Source organism: Dermochelys coriacea, chromosome 2, assembly GCF_009764565.3.
Source record: "Dermochelys coriacea isolate rDerCor1 chromosome 2, rDerCor1.pri.v4, whole genome shotgun sequence".
NCBI classification, from domain to species: Eukaryota; Metazoa; Chordata; order Testudines; family Dermochelyidae; genus Dermochelys; species Dermochelys coriacea.
The window spans coordinates 250,265,417-250,279,765 of record NC_050069.1 but is presented as its reverse complement, the minus strand read 5'-3'; the positions used below and the strand labels follow the sequence as shown (position 1 = coordinate 250,279,765).

Below are 14,349 nucleotides of genomic sequence, written 5' to 3'. Positions count from 1 at the left end.
GAATAAAGTGACTGAAAACTGTTTTGCTGGAAAATTTTCAACCAGCTCTTCTAGACACGATCCTTTCTTATACTACTATATGTTTTTATCATTAAATCCTCATTGTTATAAAATTTCTACACACTCTAAATGGAATATTAAGTGGCAACAGGCCATAAGACATTTAAACTACATATTTAGCTGGTTTCAGATCTAAGCAGGATATTTTAGATTTTCTAACTTTCTGCCTCTTCCACACAAACTTTTTTTTTTGAAGAGATCGAAAAGGAGGCAAAATAGATATGATGACTTTTATTATGCTTACTTCAGTCCTGGAACATCCAGAAGATTGGTCAGTCCTGTCCAATTTATTTCCAGAAGCTGTAAACAGGAGAAAATAAATAAAAGTTTCTCACAGTTCCCAGTGCTGAAGAAACAAAGCTGACAATCCAGCATTTTGATGGGTGGAAAGCTGATGGCTAGCTTCCAGGAAGCTATTGTTTTTAAACTAAAAAACACACTGATCCTATCATTAATTTCTAAATATGAACTGTATACATACATTATCAGGAGGGTTCTAGACATGCCAAACCAATAACATATTACTATAACCCAAGGTGCCCAACCTGCAGCCCACCAGAGTATTTCATAAGGCCCATGGCCTGCTTCAACACACTATAACGGCCAATTCATTAGCGTTTTGTCGTCATGTTTACATCATTTTAGCGTACGCTTGTGTAAATAGACAACACTATACATAGGTTGTTTTTATCTAAATACATACAAAACAAGCTGAACTTAAAATATAAATCAATGAAGGTGACTTTAAATCTTATTAAAGTATGTAGAATCTGTTTGGCCCACATCAGGTTGTGCTTAGGTTTCTGTGGCCCTCCTGTGTAATAAGGGTCGTACTATAATCAGTTTTTTATATAATCGGTTTTCTCCTTTGGTCAAATATTCATACGTTCACTCTGCACATACTTCTTAACAAAGTGACTAATGAAAGACAACAGTATTTTGACAGGTTTCCTCAGTGGACTCAATATCAACTATAACCTATTACCGGAGTCAGGTGTCATTTTTTATTTACCTCTAGATAATAAAAACCTACCCTTTATATTTTTACTTTACAGTAGAACTCAGTTACGAATAACTGAACAACTCGGGAAAGGAGTTGTTCATAACTCTGAAATGTTTATAACTCTGAACAAAATGTTATGGTTGTTCATTCAAAAGTTTACAACTGAACACTGACTTAATACAGCTTTGAAACTTTACTATGCAGAAGAAAAATGCTGCTTTCCCTTTTTTTTTTAGTAGTTTCCGTTTAACACAGTACTGTACTGTCTTTGCAAAAAGAAAAGGAGTACTTGTGGCACCTTAGAGACTAACAAAGGTGCCACAAGTACTCCTTTTCTTTTTGCGAATACAGACTAATACGGCTGCTACTCTGAAACCTGTGTACTGTCTTTGCTTCCCCCCACCTCCTCTCTGCCGCTGCCTGATTGTGTATTTCTGGTTCCAAACGAGGTGTGTGGTCGACTGGTCAGTTCATAACTCTGGTCTTCGTAACTCTCAGATTCTACTGTAATTCACTGGACATTACGAAAAAATCACTCAAACCTGAGGTTCTTGAAAACTATGTTCAAAAGTGAATTCCACATCTCTTCAGGCTTTCTGCTCTATTTGTTAGTATCTCTCCTTCTCAGTTGGCTAGTGACATACTTGAACAAGGTTTGTAAATGCACCACCTCAATTTACAAGGTGAACCTCTGTGAAGGAGTTTGCAGATTTCATACTAAACCTGAGCATAGCACAGGCCTAGGGAGGAGGGAAGGATAATTAAAAGGACCCTGGTGCTCTAAATTGAGTGGGTAACAGCACCTGGAAGAAGCTGTGAAGCTGTGAAAGGATTGGCTGCAGCATTCCCAAAGCTACTCTGGACGTGATGATCCAGATTCAGCTCCCTCTTCTTTGGGAGTTGTAAACTGAGTAGACTGTCTTGTCCCACTGACAGACTAACCTGATACTCCTGATCCCATGTCAATGCCCCAGAGGAGCCACAGCCTGGTAGGAAGTGACCGGGGGGAGGGGAGGGGAAGTATAACTTGGGGTGGACCAGCAAGTGGTCCAAACACTGTAATGCCCCTATAGGGCGCTAGGTTGGGAGAGACCCAGTAGAGCTTACTACCTTACCCTGCAAAAAGAAAAGGAGGACTTGTGGCACCTTAGAGACTAACAAATTTATCTGAGCATAAGCTTTCGTGAGCTACAGCTCACTTCATCGGATGCATTCAGTGGAAAATACAGTGGGGAGATTTATATACACAGAGAACATGAAACAATGGGTGTTACCATACACACTGTAACGAGAGTGATCAGGTAAGGTGAGCTATTATCAGCAGGAGAGTGGGGGGAATAAACCTTTTGTAGTAATAATCAAGGTGGGCCACTTCCAGCAGTTGACAAGAACCTCTGAGGAGCAGTGGGGGTGGGGGTGGAAGTGGAGGAATAAACATGGGGAAATAACCAATCGGAGAACACTTCAATCTCTTTGGTCACTCGATTACAGACCTAAAAGTGGCAATACTTCAACAAAAAAAACTTCAAAAACAGACTCCAACAAGAGACTGCTGAATTGGAATTAATTTGCAAACTGGATACAATTAACTTAGGCTTGAATAAAGACTGGGAGTGGTCATCAATGGGTATTAGCCAGGATGGGCAGGAATGGTGTCCCTAGCCTCTGTTTGCCAGAAAATGGGATTGGGCAACAGGGCATGGATCACTTAATGATAACCTGTCTGTTCATTCCTCTGGGGGCACCTGCCATTGGCCACTGTCAGACAACAGGATACTTAATGGAGCTTTGGTCTGACCCACTATGACAGTTCTTATGCCAGCAGCTCCCTCTGTACTCCTCTTGCAAGAAAAAGCTTCATATTGGTTTAGAATAAGTAAACAAGTTGACAGAATTGACTACTGTTTCCTTTTTACTTTCTAAAAAATATTATATCACTTGCATAAAAATTAGCTGAGAGTAAAAAAAAAAATCTATTCAAATGGTAATATGACTGCATAAGCAAAATGGCACAACAGCCTTTTGTTTCCTTTCTAGCTTTTGGCTGAACCACTGTGCTGTTTCTTTACCTGCAAATATCAAGGACTGATTTTTGCAACTATCTTATACGTGGTTACTATAAATATGCAGAAAGGCTCACATGTGTACATTTTGTTATTTCAAAACCAGAGCTTGTGCCATTCTTTTTAAAGAGCCAAATCTATCTCAACAGTTTGCTTTAACTGGAAAATTCCTTTTGAATCCTTACACTACCAGTGAACAACAACTAACACGACTGTGCCTTCACATACTACCATACATCTGAAGATTTCAATGTGGTTTTATGAAGGTGGGTAAGTACAACAACTGTTGTATAGACTGAAAAACTGAGGCACTGATACAAAGCTACTTGCCTAATTTCTCAGTGTGGTAGTGAGAAATCAGATTTCTTGACATCCTGTACCCTTGCTCCAACTATTTGATAGAGTTCAGATACCATGAGGACAGAGGTTTGTGGCGTCCAAACTACGCCCTTGGGAAGCTTCTGGAGGCAATGGCTGTGATGGGAACTTGTGGTGGGGAAGGCACCTCTGGGACCTTGATCCAGTCATGGCACTGCTCTCACTCGGCACTGCTCTCACTCAGCACTGCTGCTGATGTGCCTAGGGTGACCAAGTGTCTGGTTTTGGACTGGAACACCTGGTCAAAAAAGGATCCTGGCGGGTGCTGACTGGGCCGTGATGCGCAGCGGGGCCGGCAGACTCTCTGCTAGCCGCCAACAACTCGTTGGTCAGGAAGCAGCCATCCTATCTGGCTCCTAGCCTTAGGGGCTGCCAAGAGGGGTCTGGGGGCTGCCCACACCTCACAAACTGGTGGCTGGCTCAGCAGGCGGCTGTTGAGGGGTCACGTGGCACACGCCTCTCCCGCTGCTGCCTGGCCCTCTTCTCCTCGAGGTGCAGTGCATGCCCTGCAGCGAACTGCAGTCTGTCGCTCCATTGCTGGCACCCAGGAGTTAGAGGTATGTATCCCTGTCACAGAGTTCTGGGAATAGGGCTGCACCCCCCCACATCCCTCCCCGTCCCAACCCCACCCTCTCATCCCCCCACCACTGCATCCCTTGCCATCCCACGCCTCCCCCCATCCCCACATCCCTCCCCATCCCAACCCCCTGCAGCCCCATCCCTGCATCCCTCCCTGTCCCACCCCCCCGCACCCCCATGTCCCTCACTGCATCCCTCCCCATCCCACGCCCCACACCCCCATGTCCCTCACTGCATCCCTCCCCATCCCACACCCCACACCCCCATGTCCCTCACTGCATCCCTCCCCATCCCACACCATGTCCCTCACTGCATCCCTCCCCATCCCACACCCCCATGTCCCTCACTGCATCCCTCCCCATCCCATGCCCCCACACCCCCATGTCCCTCACTGCATCCCTCCCCACCCCACGCCCTCACACCCTCATCCCTGTATCCCTCCCCACCCCATGCCCTCACACCCTCATCCCTGTATCCCTCCCCACCCCACGCCCTCACACCCTCATCCCTGTATCCCTCCCCACCCCACGCCCTCACACCCTCATCCCTGTATCCCTCTCCACCCCATGCCCTCATCCCTGTATCCCTCTCCACCCCATAACTCCCACCCCCTCACCTCCGTCCCTCCTCATCCCAACCCCCTGCAGCCCCATCCCTGCATCCCTCCCTGTCCCAACCCTCTGTACCCCCATGTCCCTCACTGCATCCCTCCTCCATCCCATCCTGCCCCCCATGCCTACCCATCCCAGCCCTGTACCCCTTACCCCCACCCATCCTCTCCACCTCCCAGAGCTGCCACCCCATGTCCCCCCCCTCACCCCCACCTCCCATTCACCTCTGTATACTGCTGCACTCCCATTATGTCCCTATTCACCCGTGCCCCCCACATCCTAATGTACCTGTAGCCTTCTGCCTCTCCCCCTGCATCTCCATCCACCCCACATACCTCACCCACACTCTCTCCTCTCCCCTTCACTGCCCCTCACCCCCACCCTGCTCTTCTCCTTGGCCTCTTTCCCTCCCCATCCCCCCCCCCACACACACCCCATCTTTTCCCCTCCAGCCTATTCTCCTCCCTTCCTGGCTGGGTGATTTAGGCAGCGCCTGGAAAAGTATATGAAAAAGTGTCTCTGTGTAGGCAAGTGTGTGCATACGTGCATTATGTGTGTGTTAAGACTGTGTGTCTTTGTGTAGGGTGATGCGTATATTGCCGCATGCATGTATACCTGTGTGAATAAAATTTGCAGCCTAACTTTTTGAGTTTTATTTCTTTTGCTGGCTTGTGCACAAAAAAAATTATGACAAAATGTGTGTATTCATTTCATAACAAGTGTTTAAAAGGGAAGGGAACGCTAAAAGAAATGTATTATTTCTTAAAAACTGAATGTTGTTGACTAGTAATTGCAGAAGAGCCAATTTATCATACATTTCTCCCCACTTTTGTCTAGCTACATTATAAACTCTTTGTTGCAGACTCTCTCTTTTTATGTGTATGTCCAGCACCTACCACCCTGGAGCCCTGATCTTAGTTGGGGTCTCTAGGCACTAAACAATTGTAGTAATAAATAATGTGGAAATATATGTGTTAGTACATGCTAGATGTGTACACATAAATACACGCTTCAGAGTAGCAGCCGTGTTAGTCTGTATCTGCTGTGACAAAGTTCCTGCGCTACCTTGGTGGGTCTTGCGCTTATTGGCGGATTTGCTCACCTTGGAACTTCATGGCAGCCCTCAGCTTGGCCGTTTTTCTGAATTCACAGTCCAGGTCGACTCCTCCTGTGTCTGACCAGGAGTTGGGAGGATTTGGGGGGAACCCGGGCTCGCCCTCTACTCTGGGTTCCAGCCCAGGGCCCTGTGGAATGCAGCTGTCTAGAGTGCCTCCTGGAACAGCTGTGTGACAGCTACAACTCCCTGGGATACTTCCCCATGGCCTCCTGGGTAGAAAGCTGGCTAGATTGTCGGGCTCAACGGGTAGTGATCAATGGCTCCATGTCTAGTTGGCAGCCGGTGTCAAGTGGAGTGCCCCAGGGGTCGGTCCTGGGGCCCGTTTTGTTCAATATCTTCATAAATGATCTGGAGGATGGTGTGGATTGCACTCTCAGCAAATTTGCGGATGATACTAAACTGGGAGGAGTGGTAGATACGCTGGAGGGGAGGGATAGGATACAGAAGGACCTAGACAAATTGGAGGATTGGGCCAAAAGAAATCTAATGAGGTTCAATAAGGATAAGTGCAGGGTCCTGCACTTAGGATGGAAGAATCCAATGCACCGCTACAGACTAGGGACCGAATGGCTCGGCAGCAGTTCTGCGGAAAAGGACCTAGGGGTGACAGTGGACGAGAAGCTGGATATGAGTCAGCAGTGTGCCCTTGTTGCCAAGAAGGCCAATGGCATTTTGGGATGTATAAGTAGGGGCATAGCGAGCAGATCGAGGGACGTGATCGTTCCCCTCTATTCGACACTGGTGAGGCCTCATCTGGAGTACTGTGTCCAGTTTTGGGCCCCACACTACAGGAAGGATGTGGATAAATTGGAAAGAGTACAACGAAGGGCAACGAAAATGATTAGGGGTCTAGAGCACATGACTTATGAGGAGAGGCTGAGGGAGCTGGGATTGTTTAGTCTGCAGAAGAGAAGAATGAGGGGGGATTTGATAGCTGCTTTCAACTACCTGAAAGGGGGTTTCAAAGAGGATGGCTCTAGACTGTTCTCAATGGTAGCAGATGACAGAACGAGGAGTAATGGTCTCAAGTTGCAATGGGGGAGGTTTAGATTGGATATTAGGAAAAACTTTTTCACTAAGAGGGTGGTGAAACACTGGAATGCGTTACCTAGGGAGGTGGTAGAATCTCCTTCCTTAGAGGTTTTTAAGGTCAGGCTTGACAAAGCCCTGGCTGGGATGATTTAACTGGGACTTGGTCCTGCTTTGAGCAGGGGGTTGGACTAGATGACCTTCTGGGGTCCCTTCCAACCCTGATATTCTATGATTCTATGATTCCTCTCAACACCTTCTTTATCCTTACCATAGGACCTTCCTCCGGGTGTCTGATAATGCTTGTACACCTCAGTCCTCCAATAGTCCGCGTTCTCACTCTCAGCTCCTAGTACCTCTTGCTCCCAGCTCCTCGTACGCACACCACAAACTGAAGTGAGCTCCTTTTTAAAACCCAGGTACCCTAATTAGCCTGCCTTAATTGATTCTAGCAGCTTCTTGATTGGCTGCAGGTGTTCTAATCAGCCTGTCTTAATAGTCTCCAGAAGGTTCCTGATTGTTCTGGAACCTTCCCTGTTACCCTTACCAAGGGAAAAGGGACCTACTTAGCCTGGGGCTAATATATCTGCCTTCTATTACTCTCCTGTAGCCATCTGGCCCGACCCTGTCACACTGCAAAAAGAAAAGGAGTACTTGTGGCACCTTAGAGACTAAGGTGCCACAAGTACTCTGAATACTGACATCTTCCCATTCACAGGTATCAGTACTTTCTGTATTGCTGATGAATAGTGTAAAATATAGCAATAATCTGCTGTCTCACTGCAATGAGTGGTAATCACTTCCAGGCAGTTGTTATATTCACCAGTTGAAATGTCACCAAGGGTAGTGCTGAAAACCAACTGACATATGGTGGAACCAGACCTTGCAATAGAGTTCCAATTCATTTTGGAAAGCAGCTGTAAAAAAAAAAAGTTAATAGTCTTTTCTGTGGTGCCCAGGTCAAGGGACATCTCAGAAAATTACTTGTCTTGATGACTTACATAGTGCTAACAGCGAGTACTACAGGAATACTTGTCAAACTGAAAGATGCACATTACATTAATTTCATCAGGCAGTGTAGAGTTACTTCTTCACATTAACACCAGGCAATGAGTTTTTCCAAGCTTGTTATGAACCCCTTGCTAAATCTTTAAAGTGACCTGAAATATCCCAAGGGGAAAAAGTTCATATGAGGCTTGTTACATGAAGAGGTTTATTAAGACGATTGGTTGAAAGGTATCATGTCAACACATGACAAATGTATATAAGTTAACATACACACAGAAAATGCCAAATATGAAATGAAGCTGTTCATAGTATAATGCTGCACAGCCAAAGTTCCAGAGCAGCAATCAGAACATGGAGTGAGAGTTATTTGATTATTACAAGAGAGAGAATACTACCCCCTTAAATTGCTTAAACCAAAACACCATGCCCTCTGGTCAAAATACTCTGAGCATTAAAAACAAAAACAAGTAAAATTCTTGAACACATGGTAAAGGGAAACCAGATTTTTCTCTTTCCAAAAACAAATAATGTATGTGTTCTGTAGTCTCTCAACAAACATTACAAACATAAGACTTTACCAGTTTAAGGTCTAACCCTGCAAACACTTCCTGGTGGGGATAGTGCTTACTCCTACTACATGCATAGTTCCAACAGAAGAGTTTTCAGAATTGGGTCTATTGTGAAACATTTTTTGGTATATGTTGTAAATACTGTACACTAAACTGCAAGAACTGATAGGGATTAAAATCTACAGTAGAACCTCAGAGTTACGAACACCAGAGTTATGAACTGACCGGTCAACCACACACCTCATTTGGAACTTGAAGTATGCAATTAGGCAGCAACAGAGACCAAAATAAATACATAAATACATACATACAGTACAGTACTGTGTTAAACATAGACTACTAAAATAATAAAGGGAAATTTTAAATTTAAATTTTTTTCGACAAGATAAGGAAACTTTCTGTGCTTGTTTCATTTAAATTAAGATGGTTAAAAGTAGCATTGTTTATGCATAGTAAAGTTTCAAAGCTGTATTAAGTCAATGTTCAGTTTTAAACTTTTGAAAGAACCACAATAACATTGTTCAGAGTTATGAACATTTCCCGAGGTGTTCGTAACTCTGAGGTTCTACGGTATAAGGAAGAGGTAAAAGGGCTTTTCCAATACAGTACTTGTAATTGAACAAAGTTTATGGGAAAACCCACCTATGATTTTGAGACGAGATACATAGCTCTGTTGGTCGTGGAAGAGATATTCCTACTGAAAAGGTTGATAAACATGTTTTCATGATGTTGACATTTAACTGTGTGCAGTAAAAATTAAAGCAACCTAAAGAATCTGTTACCTCTCATGTTTCCATATGACTAAATATGAAAATACCAGAATGAATAAAAATCAGAATTAAAAAAATCAATTTTAAAAACAGGTAAATAATTTTAAATTGATTTTTAAAGTTTTACAGACAAATGTTATTTACCTGTTGGTAGTTCTTTACTTCCCATTTTATAATCACAGGTTTCAGAGTAGCAGCCGTGTTAGTCTGTATTCGCAAAAAGAAAAGGAGTACTTGTGGCACCTTAGAGACTAACAAATTTATTGAGCATAAGCTTTCGTGAGCTACAGCTCACTTCATTGGATGCATTTGGTGGAACATACAGAGGGGAGATCATTTATATTTTATAATCATTCATTTTATAATCATAAATGGTTGAAGTGGGTATTTTGTATCTGTTTCTTTAATTAGTTTCTTAGTTAATAGAATTTCAGATTTTACACGTAAAGTTGCAATAAATAACTAATTTGAAAAATTGTATTTCCAAAAACTCAACATGATGTACATTAATTTTATTTTAAGAAAACCAAGCAATTTAAATAATTTTTAAAATCAATAATTTAAAATCACTTTGATTTTAAAATTGCTCCACCCTGGTAAATAAGTTTTAAAAAATAAGTTTGTAGCAAAAATGAACAAACTTGAGATTATATAGGAAAAAACTTGGATTTTTGTTTGTGTTTTGTTTTAGTAACCAACAATGTTTAGAGCTTCCTAAATATAACTTACACTGTTCATTGCTACTCCATTCTTGTCATTCAGTTCAGCCAATGTCAAGTTTCCATCACCCACAGGATGAATCTAATTTCCTAAGCTCTATAAGAATTGTTAATCATGCAAAGTAGTATTTAGTAAAGCTATTTTTTATTTATTTGCTATTGCGCTTACAGGAGCAGAGAAAAGTGCTATGGCTCTTTGAAATGATTGTAGCCTCAGTCCAGGAATTTTGTTATTTACAGTTTAGGACAAGCAGAATGTGTATTCTTTGGTCTCAATTACTTTTCTAGATTCAACTACTAACTATAAAGTAGTCCCTTTATTCCTACCATCTTTGAAGACAACTGTTGTCTTTTTAACACCAGACATCCTGCCAGGAAGTTTACTGAGTATCTCACTCGATATAATAATGATACTGCAATGAAAAAGAACCAACATCCCTTTACTGTCCTGCTCAAGAACTGAACAAACTCTTTCCACAGATTGTTTACAACTCATTCATTTTTCTGCAAGTGTCTCTCAGAACTACTGCCTTTTTGTTACAAGTCCAAACCTGTGGCCTTCATTGCAAGCCCCACGGAAGCCAACAGGAGTTTCATAAATACAAAGATTGCAGGCTACAGTGAGAAGCAAGTGCTGGTTTATTTCATATCTTAAGAGGACATGTAAAATTATAATTTATGAAATAATATCAGTGTTAATTTTCCCTCTGATTTCCTTTTTAGCATTACACTCTAGCCAGGGACAAAAGTAATATATGATGAAAAAAACATAGGTAAGCAAAAAATGCACTCGTACAAGATTTGGTATATTTTGTGCTCTCCTGCGCAAAAAGAAATATTGATAAATAACCCTTATGTTTGTATCTTATAAAATTTCTCTTTTAGCTCCTAGATTGTTGGAGAAATGTATCTCACTAGAAACTGTAATTGAGGGTTTTATTCATCAGTTGGCAATTAATTACATTTGGTGAGTGGAGTGTTTTTTATTTTTATAATGAATCTGTTCTAAAAAGCTACTGCCACGTGATTAGTCAGTTACACTCTAGTTTCTGTGTATAAAAGTTAGTCTGTAGGATCAAAATGACACAGTATTATGTAAAAAGAAAAGGAGTACTTGTGGCACCTTAGAGACTAACAAATCATACATGAGCTTGCCCCTTTAAGTTTCATTCAAACTTGAGATAAACACAGTTCTGGAGGTCATATACACTGTTAGGAAAGATATGCCCTGAATATAATAGAATTATAGCCAATGACATCAGATTGCACAAACAGCTTGAAATAAATGACATTCCAAAAATAAACTCTGTGGTAAGGCTCAATTTGTAAGTAGTGTGATATTGTCATGACCTCTATCATAATCAGACACCAAGGTCAGAGTACCTCTGAAATCCTCATTTTTATTAACACATTTGTAATTGGGCCCTAGCAAGCTACTTTAATTGTTAGCCTAATGGGTGAAAAGTGGGTAAAGGTTCATGAATTGTCACAAAGATCTGCTATAAAAAACTTTAAGAAAAGATGCGAGAAAGAGATAGACTACATTAATTTAAACAAAGGATCTACTAATACTACTCAAGGACTATGTTAAGATTATGACTGGTAAAAAAGAGGAGTAGAGGATCAGAAACCAATGAACCAGAATTGGTGTCCCCAAAAAGAGGTTTAATTGGTGGACAAAATTATTATTTCACCATCCCTTTTTGAGGCCTTAAAAAGAGACTTTGGGGAGATAAAGGAAAAAGACAGTTACCTTTAGTAACTGTTGTTCTTTGAGATGTGTTGCTCATGTCCATTCCATTGTAGGTATGTGTGCTCGCCACATGCACCAGTGCCAGAAGTTTTTCCCTCAATGGTATCTAGCGCCCTCTGGAGTGGTGCACATATGGGCCAGTATAAGGGGCGCCACTGGCTCCCCCCTCCCTCAGTTCCTCCTTGCCAGAACTCTGACAGAGGAGAAGAAGGTGGGACCTGGAACAGACACGAGCAACGCATCTCAAAGAACAACAGTTACAAAAGATAACTGTTGTTTCTTCTTTGAGTGCTTGCTCATGTCCATTCCATTGTAGGTATCCCTAGCAGTATCATTGGAGGCGGGTAGGAGTTCATGGACATGATGATTGCAACACAGCTCTGCCAAATCAAGTGCCATCTCTGGCTTGCTGGGTGATGGCATAATGCATTGTGAACATGTGCATTGAAGACCACATTGCGGCCCTGCAGATGTCCTGGATAGGAACATGTGCCAAGAAGGCAGCCAAAGACGCCTGAGCCCTAATCGAGTGAGCCTTCACTATCAGTGGAGGCACAGCCTGTGCCGACTCATAACAAGTACGGATGCAGCTGGAGATCCAATTCAAAATCCTCTCAGAGGACACCGGAAGGACCTTCATCCTGTCAGCTATTGCGATAAAGAGCTGGGTTGATCTGTAGAAGGGCGCGATATATCGAGTGTGCAGCCGCCTCTCCCATTGGTTGTGTGAGGCTTTGGACAGAACACCGGGAGGAAGAATACCAATGTACCCTGGATGCAAGGGTGGAAGGCTGACATAGCCACCAGGCGAATCTTGATCAAAGAGAAGGTGAGACCCTGGTGTTTTAAGTGAAGCAGGTAATCCAAACTGGACTGCAGAGATGACTGGGTCTGGGAGATACTCCACTCTGCTGCTCAGCATGAGAAATGCTTCCACTCTTGCCAGTAAGTTGCTCTGCTTCCTGCTCTCCAAGAGAATCTGTTGTACCTGACTAGAGCAGGCTTGTTCCTCTGGATTCAGCCATGCAGCATCCAAGCTGTGAGGTGAGGTTTGAATGCAGCAGCTGATGGTGATCCTGCGAGAGCAGGTGCGGGTGGCTGGGAAGTGCCCACCAGGGTGCTACAGCCAGGTCCAGTGCATACCGGACCAATGCTGGCGAGACCATGCTGAGGCAATCATAATGACCCGTGCCTTGTCCCTCTTGATCTTTAGGAGGACTTTGCGGATGAGTGGGATTGACAGAAAGGCATACATCAGGTCTCCTGACCAAGGCAAGAGAAAGGCATCGGAGAGTGAGCCTCAGCGGAGGCCTTGCAGGGAGCAGAACTGATAACACTTTCTGTTCTGCCTGGTGGTAAACAGGTCCACTCAACAAGCTCCCCACTTCTGGTGAGAGAATAAGGACCTGCTGAGATGATTTGCTAGCTTGTTCTGGACACTGGGGTGGTACAAGGTTTCTAGGTGGATCGCATGTCAGATGAAGACGACCCACGGGCAAAGGGCTACCTGGCACAGAGCCAACAAATGAGCTCCCCTCTGCTTGTTGATATAGAACATGGAGGCCGTGTTGTCTGTCAACACCTGCACTATCTGATCAGATAAGTGTGGAAGGAACACCATGCAAGGTAGGTGGATGGCTCTGAGCTCCCCGATGTTTATGTGACCCACCAGCGCTGGGTCAGACCACCATTGCAGGGAAGTAAGTACCCGTGGCAGGATCATGAGGAGCTTGTCCAGGTGATGCCTAGCCAGGGAGTAGACTGACACCAGCCACACCTGGAATGGGCACAGTCCGAGTTTCACGTGCTGAACCACGTACATGTGTGCAGCTATGTGCCCCAATCATTTGATGCATATCCTGGCAGCGGAGAGTGGGTAGGATGTGATTTTGGCAACCAGATCTGACATTGCTCTGAACCTGGCCTCTGGAAGGAAGGCTCTGGCTCAGGTAGAGTCGAGGAACGTTGCAATAAACTGTATTCCTTGAGCCGAAACCAATGTTGATTTTTGTTGGTTTATCAGCAGGCCTAGAGATTGACAAGTGGCTCGCAACATTTCAATGCTACACTGGACCTGGACCCCGGAGCAGCCCTGACAGGCACTTCGTAAATACCCTTGGCGCCGTTGCTACGCCAAAAGGGAGCACTGTGAATTGGTAGTGGGCAGTCCCAACTACCAAATGTAGGAACCTTCTGTGTCTGTGAAAGACTGATACATAAAAATAAGTGACTTTCAAGTCGAAGTCTCCCTGATCCAGGGAAGGAATTATGGAGGCCAAGGAGACCATGTGGAACTTCAACTTCTTGAGATGTAATACTTTCTCCCTGGCCGCTTGGAAAGGGTGGGCAGGGAATGGGGAGTTTGCCACAAAGCCTTGATCACCTTTACCACTCCCTCGTGGATGGATAATGCCACCCTGGAGGGGGCTGCTGCATTTAAAACATGAAACAGGGAGTCAAAGGGTTCTGCCAACTCCTTGGCCTCTAACCCCAGGTTCAAAGCCACCCTCTTAAGCTGGGATGATTTAGCTGGGGATTGGTCCTGCTTTGAGCAGGGGGTTGGACTAGATGACCTCCTGAGGTCCCTTCCAACCCTGATATTCTATGAACTCCTCAAAATGAGCCACTGTGCATCCAGATCCCCCAACCCCACACCTGAACCCCCCGCTGAGCTGCCTGCACCCAGATTG

At 43.9% G+C, this 14,349-nt stretch overlaps 1 protein-coding gene across 7 annotated transcripts in view; it reads right to left on the bottom strand.

Annotated features, from left to right (window-relative positions):
- The window catches only part of ESYT2 (extended synaptotagmin 2), a 151,545-nt gene that overhangs the window by 52,950 nt on the left and 84,246 nt on the right, over window positions 1–14,349 (bottom strand). For 4 of the 7 annotated variants that reach the window (XM_038388303.2, XM_038388306.2, XM_038388308.2 and 1 more), the window contains one exon: window positions 305–360. In XM_038388303.2, coding sequence (XP_038244231.1) covers window positions 305–360 — 56 coding nt within the window. Of the gene's footprint in view, window positions 1–304; window positions 361–9,331; window positions 9,395–14,349 lie in introns of all 7 variants that reach the window. The other 3 variants (XM_038388302.2, XM_038388305.2, XM_038388307.2) reach the window with 1 other exon arrangement.